The sequence below is a fragment of the Antechinus flavipes genome, chromosome X (assembly GCF_016432865.1).
Source record: "Antechinus flavipes isolate AdamAnt ecotype Samford, QLD, Australia chromosome X, AdamAnt_v2, whole genome shotgun sequence".
NCBI classification, from domain to species: domain Eukaryota; kingdom Metazoa; phylum Chordata; class Mammalia; order Dasyuromorphia; family Dasyuridae; genus Antechinus; species Antechinus flavipes.
In genome coordinates this window covers 37,022,581-37,042,959 of record NC_067404.1, presented here as the reverse complement: position 1 = coordinate 37,042,959, position 20,379 = coordinate 37,022,581, and the positions used below count along the sequence as shown (strand labels likewise).

General features: G+C 40.5%; 1 protein-coding gene across 6 annotated transcripts in view; it reads right to left on the bottom strand.

The window, feature by feature from the left end:
• ATP11C (ATPase phospholipid transporting 11C) overlaps nt 1-20,379 on the bottom strand; it is a 202,272-nt gene that overhangs the window by 121,148 nt on the left and 60,745 nt on the right. For all 6 annotated transcript variants that reach the window (XM_051969093.1, XM_051969089.1, XM_051969087.1 and 3 more), the window contains exon 2: nt 5,336-5,455. In XM_051969093.1, coding sequence (XP_051825053.1) covers nt 5,336-5,455 — 120 coding nt within the window. The remainder of the gene's footprint in view (nt 1-5,335; nt 5,456-20,379) is intronic.

Here is a 20,379-nt window from a genome sequence, read left to right as displayed (position 1 = left end):
GAAATATGTTTAGAAGAATTGCACACGTTTAACCTATATTGGATTGCTTGCTGTCTACGGGAGAGGGGTGGGAGGAAGGAAGGGAGAAAAATCTGAAACACACGATTTTGCAGGGGTGAATGTTGAAAACTATCTTTGCATGTATTCTGAAAAATAAAAAGCTATTATAAAAATAAAATACAATAGATAATCTTCATTATCTTTTACTGTATTTTGATTTTATTTTGTTAAATATTTTCCAGTAACATTGTCATCTGGTTCAGGCTGCACTCTGGGAGTGCACTCTTGGATTGACATTTCTGGTTTAGAGTGTTTGTAAAACAACATGAAAGAAAGTGACAGAATGAACAGCTGTAGACTTCAGCAAAAAGCAAGAGTAAAAAGATCAAGTTTATAGTTAGGCCTAGTTTAATTTGAGAGCATATTTAGATGAAAAAGAAAGAAGGGAAGCTAATAGATGTGACATAAGAACTGCTCCACAAACACTGCTGCAGTAACTGATCCTTCTGATTACAAGTAGAAAAAGCTTAAGAAGCCCTGATATAAGGGAAGACTCAGTAGGGCAAGAAGGTATGGTTTTCATGATGTAAAATGCATACACAAAAAAAAAAAATCAAGAAAAAAACTTTTTACATATTTATGATAGAGAGATGTGAGATTCTAAAAAAAACAAAAATCTATTAAGCTTTTGGTGAGCTCTGAAAACATGTTCTTTTTGTCACACGCACCAGTATTTACCACTGAAATCATCTCGTATCAGTGAAAATGATGGCTTTACTTGGAAGGCCTTGTCAACTTCTGTAGAGAATTTCTTTAATTTTTTAACCTCTGCCACAGATATCAGTGCATCTGCTACACTTCTGTCCATGGTGCTCAGCTGGCTTACACTCAACATGAACTTGGCAGTGCCAATTGACCAAATGTCTCAAGAAATGTCAGTTCTAGTAGCCTTTAAATGACTGATGAAATCAACTCTAACACTTTATTCATTCCTCTGGTCACATTTATGCTGAGAATGTCAATATGGATGTAGTTTAATTCCTTTGTGGGTGGACCAATTTACTGGTCAGGAGGCCAAGATTGCACATGTTTATAAATGTTGGAAAACCTGTAATTCTTAGCACCCCATGCTATCAGTGTAAGGAGTAGGAGCCATTCTTTTAATATTTTACAGCTGTTTCCATTGTCATTGATCATGATAATGAGAATAATAATAGCAGTTTTTATATAGCCTCAAGGTTTGCAAAGTATCTGTTACATTATTTGATCATTTCATTATGGCCAAGGAACTAATTCTAGATTTAGAGCCATTTGTCCAATTCCCCCATTTTACAGATGTGGAAAGCAAGATCCAGGGAGTTGAAGTGACACAGTAAGTGCCTCGGGTAGGATTAGAACTCAACTCTTCCCGAAGCTTTCCACATTACACCACAGTGCCTACCTTTCATCCAGAATCCCTAAAGAATCTTTCAAACTGTCCAACATGTCATTTCCTCACCACGAGGAGGCCTCTGCAATCAGAGAACAGAGCTAGTGGTAACCAAAGACAAAATGCCTCTGCCCCAGTCTTCTTCAGGCCTTTGTTGCAACACAAGCCACTTAAAAAAAAAACTGGACCCAGGATTTGATCACCATAGGAAATTCCCAGCAAGGAATCTCTGTCCACTGATGCAGACTGGCAATTACTCTTAGAGGGTTGCCTGGGACACTGAGAGATTAAGTGATCTGCCCTAGCTCACACAGTTAGTAGGGCTCCGGCAGGATTGCAACCCGGTATTCCACACTCCAAAATCAGTCCTTCAGCAGGCACATCATGCTAAGTGATTACAAAATAAATCCCTATGTGCTATAGAAATCTAGAAATCACATGGCATTAAAATGTAGATTTGCTTTCTTTAATTCCGATTTTATGTCTTTTCATCATTAGCATTCTTTTTTTTTTAAAATGGTGAGTTCCAAGTTCTCTCCCTCCCTTCTTACCCTTCCTCCATCCATTGAAAAGGCAAGCAATATGATATCAATTATACATGTGAAGTCATGCAAAAAAAATGTGCTTTTCCAAAAAGCAACATTACAAAGTATCTCTCACCACAGTATTCTATCTCCCAATTCTCAGCAAGATAAGTCTGAAACCTACCTTGTATGTTTAGGGTCCCAGTCCTGAAACACTTGTCATCTCTCTAGCTCTGCTGTGAAATAAGGGATGGAAGAGGCAAGACAGAGACCAGTATTTTTAAGAGGATGCCAGGGAGGACACTAAAAGGGATGCTTAAGTGGAGATAAGAGAATTCTCTCTAACCCAGTTGGATAAATATGCTCATCTGCCAAATAGATATTTGCAAAAATGGTCCAGTGGGGGAAAAAAATCTTTGCATCCAGTTTCACTGATAATGGTCAGGCACTGAGGACAAACAGGGAATTAATATAGATATATAAGGCTAGGAGCTATTTGTCAAGTGGTCAAAGGATATTAGCAACAATTCCTAAAAGACTTGTACACTATTAATAATCATATAACAGAGTGGTCCAAATCATTAATAGTAAGATGTAAACCAATTAAGATTTTCCTCGTATTCAACAGATTGTCAAAGATCACAAATAAGGCAAACTCAACACTGGGATGCACTGTGGGAAAACAGGCTCACTAATATACTGTTGGTGGAGCTGTGAAGTGATCCAATCACTCTGGAAAGTAATTTGGAGTCAGAATTAAGGCAATGACTAAAATGTTCATACTCCTTGACACAGAGATCCTAACAGTAGGCAAATGTGCCACAGAGATTGAAGACAGAAAGAAAGGTCCCACAGACACCAAAATATTCATAGCAGCACTTTTTTTTAGATAGCAAGGAATTAGAAACAAAGTAGATGCCAGTTGATTGAGGGAATGGTTAAACCAATAATACTGTATGAATGAGATTAGACGTTACTGCTCTAAAAGGAATGAAAAATTCCGAGAAAATGAAAAGACTTCGATAGCTACAACCAATGTCAACAAGAAATAAAAACATAGAATGTCATATGGTTATAATAACCAAGTTTCAATCCTCTTTGAAGAGATGAGGGACTACTGGAGGCTGGAATACTGCATATACTTTCAGACACCATTGACAAACTGATTTTGCTAAACTGCTTTTTTTTCTCTCTTGTTTGAAGCTTTGTTACAAAAGATGGTTTGTTGAATTGGGAAGAGGCAAGGGATATATTGGAAAACGACGATGAGTTAAAATTCAAATTCCAGTCAATCGATGGTCTCATCAATTGGCAAATGCCCTCCTGTTACACCCAATTTATTAATAAAATCTTCAAGTGTCATTTCAGGTCTTTTTCATTATATAAATGACCACATTAACCAATCAATCCATCAACAAATAGTTAAATCATGCACCTATTATGTGTCAAGTACTGTGTTAGGCTCTGGGCATATAAGTACAAAGAATGAAACAATTTCTACATCCAAGGGACTTACATTTTAATAGAGGAGATGATAAACATCTATAAAAATACATACTGCATAAAATTGAATCAATTCAAACATAAAATCTAACGAAATAAAAGGTAGAATGTGGGAGAAGAGGGTACCAAAAGTTGGGAATGCTTAAGCAGCATGGAAGAGGGAAAATTCTATGAGGCAGAAATAAGCAAGAAAAGCCCTCTAAGCACATGATCCAGTCTCTGCAAAGGAGAGATGAGAGATGCAATGTCATGTGAAAAAAGTTTGATTAGGGTATAGAATATAGGAAAGTTGGAGCCAGGTGATGAAGGGCTTTAGAGGCAACAGGAAGTCACTGAAGTTAGCTGAATAATAGTCACATGGTCAGATCAGGCTTTGTGAACAATGTAGAGAGTCCACTAGAGTGAGAAGGGACTGTTGTAATCATTTAAGTGACAGATGACGAGTGCTTAAATTAAGATGGTAGCTGTGTGAACAGAGATAAGAGGCTGGATGTAGCAGATGTCACAAACTGATTGAAAATGTGAGATAAGAGAAAATAAGGACAATGGAATAGGGTCATAGTTGAAAGCCTGGGAAGCTGGGAGAATGGTGGTATCTACCATAGAAATGGGGAAGTTTGAAAAAGTGGAGTTTTTGTTCTGTTTTGAATGGTGAATTTTGAGCTGCCTCTGGAATATCCATGGTGCAAGATTGAAACTCAAGAGAGATACAAGCTGGATAGATGGATGTAGAGGCTATCCACAAAGAAGGTAACTAAACCCATAAGATCTGATGAGGTTGCCAAGAGTGAGACTGCAGAAAAAGAAGCGAAGAGGGTCCAAAACAGCATACCCACAGTTGGGAGACATTACGTGAATAATGAGCCAGCAAAGAACACACAGGTAAGGAGAGAGTAAATGTCAGGAAAATCCAGAAGAGGGTGGTCAGCAATGTCAACTGCAGCAGATGGTTGAGAAGAATGAGAAGTGAGAAAAAAAGCCATATTTGGGAATTAAGAATTAACTGATAACTTTGAAGAAAGCAATTTCAATTGAGCAAAGAGATCAGAAGTCAAGTCGCTGAGGGTTAAGGCCTAAGTGACAGCACAAGAGACGTGGGCGGCTGTTTTTCTAGGAGTATGGCTGAGAAAGGGAGGGGAAATAAGGCAAAACCCTGAGGGGAAACCTCAGTGAGTGAAGGTTTCTTTAACCATCAGAGTGATGTAGGCTTGAGTCAAGGCAGTAAAGGTGAAGGTAGACAGAAGTCAAAGACTCAATTGAGGGGATGGTTGAGGCTGCAATCTAGTGGAGAAGAGCAAAAAGGGAAGGGAGCAAACACACATGTAAAGGAGTCAGCCCTGGCAAGGGAAGGGCCACCTCTTTGTCAGAGGTTGAGAGAATTACTGTCTTATATACCAACCATCTTCTGGTATTTCAGGCAAGATTTGGTGAATAAATCACTTTCGTTTATATCACAATTTCAAGTCTGACTCAAGAATTTATAACTATCAATAGAGGCTCTGAGCCAATAATTGGGGATACCAAATAGGCCTTCATCTTTAAGCATGACAATGTGATAAGATTGAAGAGGGAAAGAAATGTACCTTCCATCTGAGTGCTTATAACTGAATCAAAAAAGGAGCAGGGAAAAGGGGCAGCAGAGCAGAATTCATTTACGTCTAGTGAGCTTTTTCAGTCAGATTATTACAAAGCCTTGGCACCAAGAAAAATCTGCATAGTTGTGGAATTTTCCAAGTTTCTGTAAATTTCTGGAATATTAAGGAATAATTTATATAAAGAAACAGAAACAAACCCCTCTCCTCAAAAGCATAAAGAAATATAAATACACGGTCGGACCCATTAGACAAAAAAGTCTCAGAAATGAATTCAATCAACTCACCTTGGAGGACACAATCCGGTTATCACAAAACTTCTCCTCGACGTATGCATCTGTCTCTGGGGCTTGGTGGTGACCAACATAGACAGTTCGAGTGCTAACCCGCTGCTCTTCCCCTCCGCACTAAGCAACAGAAGAGAAAAACGTAATAAGCCTTTCATAATTCATTTTACTATCTCCATCAACTGACTTAAGAATGTCAAATAGAGTTTCTCCTAAACCAAGGGCACAACCTCTGATGCAAACAGACGAACACATCAACGGATCTGTGATCTCAGATAGGGGTGCACTTCTTCCAAAGAAACAGCTCACGACCCTATCCATGCCTAGCCATCCAGCGTGACGTTTGTCTTTGTTCTCCCGTACGTGTGACTAGGTGTGACCCAGTGGGATCCAGGCACCAGGAGCCTTCTTCAAGTTCTCTGGAGACTGAGAGGATAAATGTACCACATGTGGACAAGCTGACCGATTCCTCTCACTAAATGGCCAGCACATCTTGAATGCAAATCCTGGTTTCATATTACAATTAAAAAGAGTTCAATTTCAGTACAGGACCTGTCACTTACGTCTACTTAAGAGTAGGTTTCCTACTTAGTCTTGGGGAAAATCAAACTGTATTTAGCTCCTTGAACTTGAAAGCAGATTCTATAGAAAACAGCCATATTCCAGGATTATCATGATTTCAGAGATAACGTGGACATTTCCTTCGGTGACAAAAACTGCAATTCATCTATGCCTTTTCATCCTAGATGACTCCTGAATTAAATCCTCCTACAAGTTCATGCAGGAAATTCCCCCCAATATATTGTCCACCTTCCCAAATTTTTTTTTAATTTTTGGAGGTTTGGGAGAGACCAGGATCAAGTGGCTTGTCCAGGGTCACACAACTAGTGTCTGAGGTTGCATTTGAATTCAGATCCTCCTGACGCCAGAGTTGGTGCTCTACCCACTGTACAACCCAGCTACCCATTGCTTTCCTCACTCTTGCCATCATTCTCTTTATCAACTAACTACCTTGCCTTTCCCTAAATCTCTGAGCTGGGGCCTTCTCCCCATTAGTGATTTCTTCCCTGGTACCACCATTTTGAGAAGGAGCCCAGCCACATTTCATCTCACCGTCACCTCACTTCTCTCCAGACTCTATTTGCCGGACTTGCAGAAGCATCCTTCCTCTCCTCCTCCTCTTCTGGCCCAGTTTCTAACACCATATTCTTTACATATTTTCTTTTCTCCTTCTAATGTAAGCTCCTTGTAGACATCTTGTGTTTGTTTTTCTATCTTCAGCAGTCAATCTGTCTGTCGATCTACCAGTCTGTCTACCATTATACTCTTTCTCAATCTCTGCCCACCTATCTCTCTTTCACTTTATCTTCTTTCAAGGCATCTGGCTCATTCTATCTCTATCTCTATCTATCTAGAGGATAGCTATTCATCAGTCATGCCTTACTCTTGTGACATAACCAGACCATCTTCTATTTTTGCTCATCTATTTCCTGGATGACATCCTTTACACTGTTTCTTTTTCATCATTCCTTGCTTGAGTTGCATTTCAGCCCACCCGCTCACATCTACCAAGTACCTCTCCATGACCCTTTAGGGAATCCTCAATTGAAATTCTTCAGAAACGGTAGTGGCCCGGGACTAGCTGCTCAACACCACCAGAAAACTATTCCTATTGATTAGCGTTGAGGAAAACCTTGTCACAAACTTTACCCGGATGGACAGTAAAAGAAGCAATTATTTCCAAGCCCATGAGCACTGCCTAGCTAAGAAGCCGCTACTCTAAGAAGGAATAATCCCATCCTTATTAATGGAGCAATCAGATGCTTCTCCAAAGAAACCATTATAATTCGTGGGCTTTGAAGAAAGGCAATCCCATGGGGATCAATCACAGTCTATTATGTTTCATCTCTCTTTGAAAGCACCTTTCTCTGATTTTTGTGCCATGTTTTTAAATCAGGCTTGTTGATTATTTAGTAACGGGATTTGAGATAAACTGGAAAAAACATTGAGCGGGGTATCTAGGGACTGGGGGGGTGTCTATTCTTAGGTTAGATACCGATCTCCATTGTGGCTTTGCTCAGCTCTCCCCTCATCAATCGGGATAAGGTTCCATTTTCCTCAAGTTTTACAGCAAGTAGTGTTTGGCGCAATGGAGGGAACCTGGCATTTGAGGAGCTGGGTTTAAGCTTTATCATTTATTGCTAATCGTGTGAGCCTTGACAAATCACACAACCCCTCTGATTTTTAATCCTGCTGTCTATAAAATCTGGGGGAGGGGACCCTACCAGATAGCCGCTAAGGTCCCTTCCAACCCTAAATTCTGTAAAACTAGCATGGTGTTAACCTTAGTATTCATATAAACTAAAGATGCTATATTAATAATAATAATAACTAGAGTACCGATCTAGCTTTTTATGGTATTTATAGCGTTCTTTATAGGTGGCTGGGTGATGCTGTAGTATGTAGAGTACCAGCCTAGAATCAGGAAAATCTGAATTCAAATCCAGTCTCAGACACATATTAGCTATGTGACTCTAAGCAAGTCACTTCACCCTGTTTGCCTCAGTTTCCTCATCTGTAGAATGAACTGGAGAAGGAAATGGCCAACTACTCCAATAAAAAATGACTAAACGACAACTACAATATATAGCACTTTAAGATTTACAAAGAGCTTTACAAATGTTCTCTCATTTGATCCTCCTATCACCTCCTAGCAGGTAGGTGCTATTATTATGCCCGTTTTACAGCTGGAGAATCCGAGGCACACACAGACATTCCGTGATTTGTCCAGGCTCACACAGCGAATATGTGTCTGAGGCTGGATTTGAGCCAGTCTTCCTGGCTCCAGGTTCATGCCTCCACCCATAATCCTCTCTCCTCTGTGACTTTAATGAAGTCTTAAATAACAGTTGACATTTATATAACATGTTATGATAAAGAACCTTACCTCTAGAATCTTGCTAGCTCCCACTAATGGCCCCATGCCTTGGCAAGAAGAAGATAATTAGCCCATTTTATTGAAGGAGAAAACAAGACTCAAAAAGCTGAGGTGGAGTTCCCCGTTACAAAATTCCTAAGTAGCTCCATGTCCAGTATTTTTATCCCTAGGCCTTCATGTCCACAATTTCACTATTATCTTTTCAAGGCATATTATGATATAAAACCTTTAATTATACCAGTGTTAATGTTTTTTAATAACTTTTCTTGTAGTCATGTAGGCTTTTCTTCCTTTTTAGAGACAAGAAATAAATATGAGCCTTTTTTATTTTTTTAAATCATTCCTTCCCCTTCCCAAACTTATATGGGAATATCTGTGGCTAAAAACTTACTCATATTCCCCCTCTCTCTGGGTATATCACAGGCTGCAGTTGTATATACAAAAATGTATATAATTTTCTCGAAGGAACATAAAAGGTACCTTTGGCTTGATTATATGAAAGATTCTATGATGGGAGATCTCCAGGTCTATGGAGAAAACCACTGCAAAAGAACTCGATGTTAATCAAAGCTGGTGGAATGTGAATGAGCAGTGATTGTAGACTCTGTGTCCAGAGATCTTGGAGGAGAACACACTTGGATCTGATCTGGGGAACTTAGGCAATTAGCTGACCAGAGGCAAGATTCTGGGATTTCCCTCCAAGTAGAGTAGTCTGCCATCCTAAAATGAAACTTTGGGGGATCCCCAGTTGCTGTGTCCAATTAAAAACAAACTTCCAAAGGGATTCTTGTCTTTTTTGGAACTGGGATGAAGAGGGAGGTGGGGGTATGGAGAGAACGGCATTTCTACTGCCTGATCTAAGGATAGAGAGAGACTTAACTTTTCAAGGACGGGGGACTTTCTTAGCGAGTCAGCAGGACCCAGCACACATGACATTCCCAGATGTGTTTGTTTCCTAGGCAGATAAGGTCTTCTCTCGGCAACAGGAAATCATTGAAATTATTACCTTTAACTTTCTGCACCCTGCTCTGAATTGAGGCAAAGGTCAAGTCTATATGGAGCAGCTTGAGTAAGGACAGATCTGATTTCAGAGAAAAATGACTGTTTCACCTACAAGTGGCCATACTCCCGTGGCTTAGCCCCAGGAAAAGCTCTTTAGTATGCCAGTTGTGAGGCCATTTCTATAGACTGCACCCTGGAAGGGAACAGGCCAGGCAGGGCCTACAAAGTGAAGCACAGTACTCTGAATACAAAACTTTCCAAACCCACTAAGTTGAATTTTCCCCCTTGTAGCTATCTGTTGAGGAAAATCACTGATTTTACAGAACCTGTAAAGAACTCAGAAGTCATCCACCCATGAGCACAGAGCTCTGGCTAAGTCACCTCGCCTCTCAGATGGTGAAACTGAGGGGAAATGACTTATCCGAGCTCACACAGGGACTAAGGGACCGGGTCAGACCTGATCATGCCATCCTACCCTAGCAAAGCATAGCTACGTGGCAACAGAGAGCACAGAGGCTTGAGCGTCTGAGTCGGGAAGATCTGCGTTCAATCCAGCCACTTTCTAGCCATGTGGCCCCAAACTAGTCACTTTACCTCTGTCGGCTTCAATCTTCTCATCTACAAAATGGCTAGATGCCCATCATTTGGGAAATGACTGAGTAAGTTGTGGCATAGGAAAGTAAGTGGAATATTACTGTAATATAAAAAATGATGAACAAGCTGATTTGAGAAAAGCCTGGAAAGATTTCTAAGAACCGATGCTGAGCAAAACAAGCAGAACCAGGAAACATCGTACATAGCAAGTGCAAGATTGCGCAACTATGACAGACTTGGTTCTTCTCAGCAGTTCAGTGATTCAAGACAATCCCAGTAAACTTTGAAGAGACAACGCCATCCACATCCACAGAGAGAGCTACAGAGACAGAATGTAAATCAGCACATACTCTGTTCACCTTTTTTCTCCTTTTTCTTGTTTTTTTTTTCCTCTCGTGGTTTCTCCCTTTTGTTCTGATTTTTCTCTCCCAACATGATTCATAAGGAAATGTGTTTTAAAAATAGATGTATATACAAAAATAAATGAATGGATGGACAGGTGGATGGATGGATAAATAAGTGAATGAATAAAAATGAGATAATAATTGTAAAAGGCACTTAACACAACACCTGGGCGCATACTGAGTGTTACATATAAATGCTTAAAGTGCTACTACTGGGCTTATACCCCAAAGAGATGCTAAAGAAGGGAAGGGGACCTGTATGTGCCAAAATGTTTGTGGCGGCCCTGTTTGTAGTGGCTAGAAACTGGAAAATGAATGGATGCCCATCAATTGGAGAATGGCTGGGTAAATTGTGGTATATGAATGTTATGGAATATTATTGTTCGGTAAGAAATGACCAGCAGGATGAATACAGAGAGGATTGGAGAGACTGACATGAACTGATGCTAAGTGAAATGAGCAGAACCAGGAGATCATTATACACTTCGACAATGATATTGTATGAGGCTGTATTCTGATGCAAGTGGATTTCTTTGACAAAGAGACCTAACTCAGTTTCAATGGATAAATAATGGACAGAAGCAGCTACATCCAAAGAAAGAACACTGGGAAACGAATGTGAACTATTTGCATTTTTGTTTTTCTTTCCGAGTTGTTTTTATCTTCTGAATCCAATTCTCCCTGTGCAACAAGAAAACTGTTTGGTTCTGCAAACATATATTGTATCTAGGATATACTGCAACATATTGAACATATATAGGACTGCTTGCCATCTGGGGGAGGGGGTGGAGGGAGGGAGGGGAAAAATCGGAACAGAAGCGAGTGCAAGGGGAAAAAAAACATATAAATGCTTATTCCTTTCTGCCCTTCCTCATCCTGAGTTTGCTCTACCTCAGAAGTTAAGTTAAATCAGGTTAGTTAAGTGGGAGACGTTTTGGGAATGCTGGATGCCGTTGCCTTTTCCTCCACTGTCTGGCACACGGTGGTCACTTAATAAATGCTCAAGGGATAAATTATGGATTTGTCCCTGCCACAAACACTGGTTCTATCAACGTAACCAAAACTTAACTGGTTATTTTACTGATCCTTTGAATGAGATACAATTGTACTGTATTTCTTATTAGGACCAAAAGCTTTAGGGGAAAAGGATGAAAAAGGAATCATGGGATTTTTTTTCACCATCCCTTTTACATAAGACCTAAGTGACCTCCATTTCCACAGACTAGAGCACTAGGGAGTGGGGAGGTGGGGGTGGGCAATGAATTTAAATTACAAAACAGAGTCTAAGACAGAAATAAGGAATGTCCACAATGAAATTGGCTATAAAAGGAATTTCTGGGCTCTGGGGCGCTAAGCTCTGGGCTTTAAAGAGAAACTAAAGGTATTCTCTCTCTGGGCTACTTTCACTTCAGTGCCACTAGACCAGCATTCTCCCAGCCTTCAAAACTGATGAGCTACCCATATCCAGGACAATCTGTCATAGCTGTATTATGATACAGTGTCTGGTGGGTGTACAAAATGGTAGCAAAGAAAGAGAGAATTGATACGAAAACCCACTCTCATTTTCCAGTTGCTGCCAATGTCAAGTTTAAAGTGATGGCCCTAGGTCGTGCGGTTTTCAATTATTCAGGTGGCTTTGCCAAGACAGAAGGCTTCCAAGTGTAAATGCTCGACAGCTTTCTCCTTTAGATGGGACAAAGCAATTCAGAATGGAAATGTATGCTTCCTGTCATCCTCTAAGAATTGTGAACCCTAAAAGACAGGTTATTATCCCAATGTCCCTATTATTTTACTTGAGATCAGGAGTTCTGAACCTCGAGGTCATGTGCTATTTAAGATCTTGATAACTATATTGTAATGTGATCGATTTTCTTTGTAAGCCTATGGTTTTATTTTCTGCATTTAATAAAAAGAAGATTCTGAGAAGTCGGCACATAACCTCTGAACCTCTGCTTTAGAAAATAGATCTAGAGGATAGTTAGGTGGCATGAAAGTGGACAGAGTACTGGCCTTGGAGTCAGGACATGAATTCAAATCCAACCTCAAGTACTTGAAACTTAACTAGCTGTGTGACCCTGGTCAAGTCACTTAACCCTGAATGCCTCCCCACCCCCCAAAAAAATCAATCTAGAAGACACAAAGGACCCCATAGATCATAGGATCGTAGATCTCAAGCTAGAAAGCACTTCAGTGGCCAAGCAGGCCAATCCCCTTGTCTTACAGATGAAGAAACAGAGGTCCAAAGTGAAGGTCATACAGAGAGAAAGTTAATGAAAGTAGGATCTGAACTGGAGTCCTCTGGCTCTAAGCCCAATTATAACTTTCTGCCTTTATATTAAAAGTTATCAACACCACTTCCATTTTATCCACCAATAAACATTCAGTACTAAACAAAGAAAAAGTACAAGTGAAAAATGATATTTGCATTATGTCACATTTACATCTATTTCCAAAACAGTCTGATTGGTTCCTAGATCTAAGTGACTTCATCCTTCTTGTTTCACAAATGAGAAACCTGCCTATGGTTACATGAGGAGGATGGGGTGTAATCACAAGTTAACCCCAGTGCTCCCAGACTATTCATTCTGTCCATCAGAGAGAGGAGCATCTTTCTAAGACCTGAAGTAAGGGAAAACAGGGGTGAATCGGTATTGATCTCAGGAGTCTTCCAATATCTACAAACTCATGGGCGTCCATTCAAACAACAACAACAACAAATAAATAAATAAATAAATAAGGAACACAGAAAAATAAGATGACTTGTCCAAGGTAACATAGTCAGTAGATGGCAGAACAAAGGCTAGAACCTGGTCCTCTGATTCCAAGCCCAAAGCTCTTTCCACTACACTAACCTGAGAAGCCTAGGAAAATAGCCAACAATACCCTTATTCCTCCTCCTGAAATAACCCCTTTGACACTCTCAACTCACACTTTCAAGCTACAGGCTGCTAATTATAATGAAGTCAAGTAACAAGGAATAAATTAGTCTCCCTATAAACTCAAATCACCCTCTAGGGAATTCTAGGTAACAGAGAATACATTCCCTTATGATAATAAAAACATGCAAAGTCCTCGTATATTTCCTAGGCAAAAGGGGTGAGGAGACAAAGAAGGGGTTGGGAGTAGAAGGAGAGAGAAAAAAGGAGGAAGAGACAGAAGGAGAAGAGGAAGGAGGAGGCAGAGAGAGAAATGCAGGGAAGGAGGGAAAGAAAAGTGAGACAGACAGAAATGAGAAAGACACACAGAGAGACAGAGAGAGACAGAGGGAGACAGAAACTCTCTCTTTTAATTGTTTCCTGAATAAGTACAAATGCTGTGCTGATCTAGCAGGCAGCCCTGCCTGAACAGAAGAAGGCAAGAGATAGAATGCTTACTCCCAGAACAGATGCAGGAGCTTCATTTAAAAATCACGGACAGGTTTCAAAGGTCCCCTGACCTTCCAAGACTACCCCCCCATGATCGGTGGTGCCCAACTGGTTTTCAGGCTAACCTCCCCAGACTCGTCATTTCTTCTAATCGATTTGTCTAATTGAACCGAAAATTGTTTTTCCGAGGTTCCAATGCACTAGTCCAAACACTGGGTAGCCTCTGTCAACTCTGGAGCCTATCTGTAGAGATCAATTTCCAATCAGTTCACTAGACTTGATTATGAACTTGGTGGCCCTGAGCCACTGGATAGGCTTAATCTGTATCATGACCTCCACGACAGCCCAAATACAAGAGATATACCACATTAGTTCATCACTCAATTTGTCTTCTCTCTTCTGTCCCTCCACACCTGCCACAGATGCTTGTCCAGCACATATCTGATGCTTAATAAATGTTCCCAGAAGGCTCAAACAGGTCCACCCCACCCTTACTTTCCACATCACAGAAATCTCCTAGAGATCCCTCAAGCAAATTTTGTAGCCATCTCACCAACAAGCAAACCAAAGTCCTTGGAAAATTCTGGGGAGTTGGCAATATATTTCTAAACCTTTTTGGGGAGGGTGCCTTTCTGGAGAAGTGCTATCCTCAAACTGAACGGATAGAAGCAATAATCCTAAGAGGCTCCAAACAAGGCAAATAGAAAATTTTGACACATAAAACATTGTTTCTACTCTCAAAGGGAGAGGTACCAATATTAAGAGTTCTAAGGCTATGGATTATTAACAGTGCATTACTGCTACAAATCCCTGGAGCTCACCCTGCCAGGCCTAGCTGTGGGTGAAAAGTAAAGGAACTCAATACAGAAATTAGGGGCTTGTCAACAAAAGAAGTCACAATATGCCCTTTCTGAATTTATTTATTTTCACTCTAGCTCCGTAAGTAGTTAATGTGTTTTTCCAGCCTTCTCTCCCCAAAGACCACAAACCAGAGGAAGTAAAAGGAGACAGAGCCACCGTGAATGCTCCGACGATCGGCTCTGGAACACACCTTTTACCTGAACATTTGGGGCTCCCCAAGCCCAAATTCAAAGGTTTGCCAAGTACCCCCAGAAAATCACAGGCAGATGAGGGCTTAGCCAAGAGACCAGGTAACAGTAGGCCAGTAGCTGGAAGCTGCTCTGGGAAATGAAGGCATTGTCATCCAAACACGGTTTCACAAGTGACTCTTAGGGCTTCACAACGAACAATATGGCTCTAATGTGTAAGTACTCGGTCCCTACACTGCTCCCACACTAATAATTAAAAAGCAAATCCTTGGCTTCTGCTTGTTTGAATTTGCTGACATAACCCTTTTTTTTTTTTTTAAGACTTACATTCCTTAAACTGTGTTGGAAAGTTTCACTAATGGCAGGTAAACAATTTTCCTTTCTTTTCTTCCCTTTTCTCGTTCTTCCCTTCTTTTTAATTTTTCTTTTTTTCCTCCTCTCCTTTTTTCAATCTTTTTTTCTCTTTTCTCTTCTTCTCACTCCTTTCCTATCCCCTCTTCTACCCTCCCCTTTTCTCCTCCTTTCTTTTATCTTTTCTTTCCTTCTCTGACTTTTTCTTTTCCTGTTCTTGACATTCTCCTTTTCTTTCCTCCTCTTTCCTTTTCTGTGTTTTCCTTAACTACTCTCTCCTTTTCAGTTCTTTCCTCTACCCTTTTTCTTTCTTTCCTTTCCTCTCTTCTATTCCCTTCATTTCTTTCTTTCCCTCTTTTCTTTTGGCCCCTTTCTCCTTTTCTTTCCTTCTTTTTTCCTTTTCTCTATTTTCCTTAACTACTCTTTTTTTCTATTCTTTCCTTTCCTCTAATCTTTTTCTATTCTTTCTACTCCCTTCCTTCTACCTTCTCCATTTCTTTCTTTCCCTCTTCTTTTCTTTTCTCTATTTTCCTTAACTACTCTTTTTTTCTATTCTTTCCTTTCTCTACCCTTTTCCTTTTTTTTCTTCCCTCTTTTACCTTCTCCATTTCTTTCTTTCCCTCTCCATTTTTATTCTTTCCTTTTCCCTACTCTCTCCTTTCCTCTATTTCTTTCATTCCATTTCTTTCCTCCTCTTTTCTTAATTACTCTCTCCTTTCCCCTTGTCTTTTCTTTCCCTTCCTTTCTTCTACCCTCCCCATTTCTTTCTTTCCCTCTCCTTCCCTTCCCTTTCCATTTTTCTTCTCCTCTGGTCTCTCCTTTTCTTCCTTTCCCTGTCTCCTCTTTTTCTTCTTTCCCTCCTTCTCCTCTCAGTTTCTTCCCTTTCTTTTCTCCTTTTTTTTTCCTTTCTTTTATTCTCTTCACTTCTCCTCTCCTCTTTTCTCCCTTCTATTGTTCCCCATTTTCCTTTCCTGTTCCTATCTTCTCTTCTCTCTCCTCCTCAACTACCTCTTTTAACTCTCAGACTTCCAAAGTCCTAAATTCAAAAATGAAAATCAGTTTTCTTAAAGAGCCATTTTAATGCATAGCCACCAGAAAGGAATCCTGGGTGTGCTTTCAGGAACTCAAATAGCCTACCTGGAATAGATTTTTTTTTTTAAATTCTGGCTATGTGAGTTCTGTGGAGCCTTCCTGAAAGAACTTCTTCAAAGGTCAAAGAAATCATCAGCTCCACACACACCCAGCAGTCACTACACAATTTCCAACATCCTTTTCCCTTCTTGCTCTCTCAGAGATGGCATAATAGTCACAGCTAATAGCAACAGAGCACAACTAATGTGAAGCAGAAACTAAAAACTGAAGAGGGGGAGAGAGAAGAGAGGGAGAGTCACTTCCATAACCCCTAAGCTCTATTTCATTCTTAAAATGATAGGAGCAATACTAGGCAGGCAGACAATCCAGTAAAGCGCACTCAACGGCAGCCAGGAAGCAGATAAAAATACACATGCAAATAAAAGGAAGTAGTAGCCCAGCAAGCCTCGCCTATCTCTGGAACTAGTGGGGATCTAGCCAAGAACACAAACCTCAGCCACGGGTGTTAAAGGCATATCCATCTGTAGGCTGGCCCGGAGAAAGCAGCTCTATGTGTACCAGCTCCAAGGAAAGTCGCCCAGAGAAAGCTGGCTCCAGCTTATCAAGCCACTGGGACCAGGCTCTGCAATGCTTCTAAAGTTTCCCAGAAGTTGGGAAAAAAGCCAAGAGTGGATTTCAAGTTTCTCTGCTTCCAGGAGAGGGAGAAAGCAGTATGAGAAGACTTGTGGCAGCCAGCTTTTAAGGTTTCTCAAAGGGCTGACCACTCCTATATTGGCCTAGCCCAGCTTCTATTCTATACCCATTTGTATCGCTTTGATGCTTTTTTTTCCCTCTCTCCTGAGCTCTATTAGAACATGCTGTGCAAACTGTCCCCTTCTCTCTGCATGAATGAAATGGGTCATCGTAATCTGATTTCCTTGAAACATTTCAAACCTGAATACTTTCTTCTACTGGTGGGCAGAAAAAAAAAATGATTTGTTCAAGGGACAATTAGGTTTCTAGATCTATTAGCGGGAACAGATGGGACAAACCAAGAAGATGGTTTAAACACTATAAACAATCGGGCCTCAGCAAAACTACTGGAAAATCGGCAGTCTCAGAGACTGGGGGAAACAAAGGTCAAAGGATCAAGAGATTTAGGGGTGAAAGGGGCTTAGCTTAAGGAGTCCAACATCCTTACTCTGGAGAAGGTGAGATCCAAAGAGATGATTTGTCCCAAGTCACACACAGAATCAAAAATTACTAAGGGCGGCAAGGGAGCATCACTGTACACAGAGCAATGGGCCTGGGAGTAAAGAGGACCAGAATTCAAACTCAGCCTCAGACACTTCCTAGCTGTGGGATCCTGGACAAGGCACTTCACCTCTGTCTGCCTCAGTTTCCTCAATTGTCAAATGGAGAGCATAAAAATACCTCCCTTCCAGAGTTGTTGTGAGGATCAAATGAGATAATATTTGTAAAGTGCTTAGCAGCACGCCTGGCCCGTGGTCACTGCTACATAAATGTTAGCTATTATAGAACTAACTAGAAGGGTCTTCAAGGGCCATCTAGATCAGAGAGCTTCTAAAACTTTTCCCACTCACGATCCCTTTTTACCAGAGAAATTTTACACAACCCCAAGAATATAGGCATAAAATAGGTATACAAATCAAATATTTGCTAATAATAAATCATAAAGAAATTAATTTTAATAGAATTCTTTGGTATATATATACACATATATTATTTTATAACTAAAGACTAAAGTTCATTTGCACATTAATGAGATAGAGCTGCTGCTTGTTTGCTTTTACAGAAAGAATTAAATCTTGGTGGAATACTTGAACTTTTATTGTTGCCAAATTTTTCATGACCCCCACATTCAGTTACACAACCCGACATGGGGTCACAACCCATTGTTTAAGAAGCTTTGATCTAAGCCGACTCCTTTATTTCATAATTGAGAAAACTCAGGCCTAAAAAAGCAAAATGAAATGGCACAGGAAAATCTGAACCCAAAACTTAATGATACCTAACCCAGCACAATTTCCCACAGACCACAGGGCCTCTCTAGCAAGCTAGTAAGTTTTGCAAAGTTAGTGAGATGCAAAGCCAGGGCTCAAGGCCAGGCCCTCCAATACCAAACCCTGCCTCACAGCTGTCTCAATAAAGCAACATGCTAAGCACAGACAGAACATGACTAGGACATCACCTCATTACCTTGCCTCTTGGCCCCTTTTATAGTTTGTTTCCCTGGAGAGATTATGTGCTGATCCCTCGACTTTGGAAATCTGCTCAGGGTGCATATTCCTGCCTCCCTAATCTTTGGCTTTTATATTCCAGAGAACTCTATCTTGGCAAGCCACGTCCAACCCCACCACAGCCTCCCTTTTGTCCCCCCATCAATGGTCAGAGATTCAAAAGATTTCTTTAAAAAAGAAATGCACAAAACCACTATGTGTGAAGAGAACTAATTCATAAAGTAGCCAAAGAATTTCCCTTCGAGGATGAGCAAGATAAGGTGCCTAATAAAAAACAATTACACTTGACTAAGTGTACACTTGCTTACATAACTGATTTTATTGCCAGCCTAAGGATAGTTTCCTAGTTCAAGGAGCTGACAAGTTTTCTGGGTGAAATGGACAGAATATGCAAGCCACCGGTGTGATATATCGAATTTAAATATTGCAGTCAAGCCCGAGCTTATTCATTTGTAACACTCAGGACAAGTGAGGCAGAGTTTGAGAAAGCAAATTCTTATGGGGGCAGTATGTAATGGTGCCAAGACTGGAAACCAAGCCCTCGACTCGGGATCCATGATTTTTCCATTGAATCATACCGCCTCTGACAAAGGGATGAAGAGCAAATAAATAGAAAAGGTTTGGCTGGGGGTTCCTCATCAAGGAAAGATCACCCCCCAGGAAGCCGATGGCATAAGTGAAGATACATTTAGGATCCAGTATATGAGGAAGAAGCAAATTCTTCTGGGGGTTGAGACAATAGGGAGGCTCAGAGGACTTTTCTAGTGATGATGGACAAAGATAGAGCAGTCAAGTCTCTGGGAAGGAACCGAGGGATACCTGCCATAGGCATCTCCCAAGCCCCTAGCCCGAATATCTCATCCAATTAGAACGATGCAGATTCATCACTAGGTGCTAAGATTAGTGATCTTAGGCCCATTAGGGAATCTAGACCAATTTGGATCTTGTGGTAAAGAATTCTTTTCAAAGAACCAACATTAGAGTTCTTTACATAAATCCAAAGACTAGGCAAGCAAAGAAAAGTTCGTGGACATTTTGGAAGGCAAGCTCATAAATTTTACAGGTGACCTAATTGGTAATTAGCTGGAAAAAGAATTTCCTGGATGGAAAAAAAAGCACTCATAAAGATTAGTGAGCTTTTCAAAATATAATTCCTCATATTCTAGGGCAGTACAATGGAAGACAAATGAAGATTAAAGGAAAAATGGGGCACAAATATGACTTTGACCTTCTTGGAGAAGCCATACCACATTCTCCTTTGGATCCCAGCGGTCTAGATAGAGCTCCACCTCAGCTCTCATGAGACTTTCAGCTCCTTGAGGACAGAGATTGTGTCTTACTCATCTTGTGCCTAGTAAGAATCGATTTTTTAAAAAGTGCTGGAAAGTTGACAGAGGTTTCCCATTGTTACACAGCTTCATGTGGGCCTCCCGATTACCTTATAAGTTAGTATTCTACAATTATCATTTTATAAATGAAGAGAGGGGAAGGTAACTGAGGAACAGAGATTTAGAACTGAGAAAGACCTCAGGGACCAGAGGAGGAAGAAAAGTCATTTGCCTACATTTATGTCAGATAGATGTTGTTCCATTCATCCCACAGATATTTACTGAACATCTAACTCCAAGTAAAGTTGTCGGTTAGGTAGCATCAGCATGTTGGATTTGGAGTCAGGAAAACTTGGGTTCTAATCTAGACAAGAATGGGTTACTTTGAGACTTTGGAATCGACCCCTGAAACAGTGATCACCATAATTACATATGCCATGTTGAGGGGCATTAGCCCTCAATAAATGAGAACACTAGACTTGCTATCCTGCTTGCTTGTACTATTGCCACTGCAACAGTAAGGGCTTTAATAAATGCTTTATCTACTTAACTGTCCATCTTCCCATCCATCTACCTATCTACCTACATATCTATTTAACCTTTCTATTATCATTCATTTATCCATCTATCTAGCATCTATCTACCTGCTTATCTAGCTATCTCTACTTTCATCTACCCACC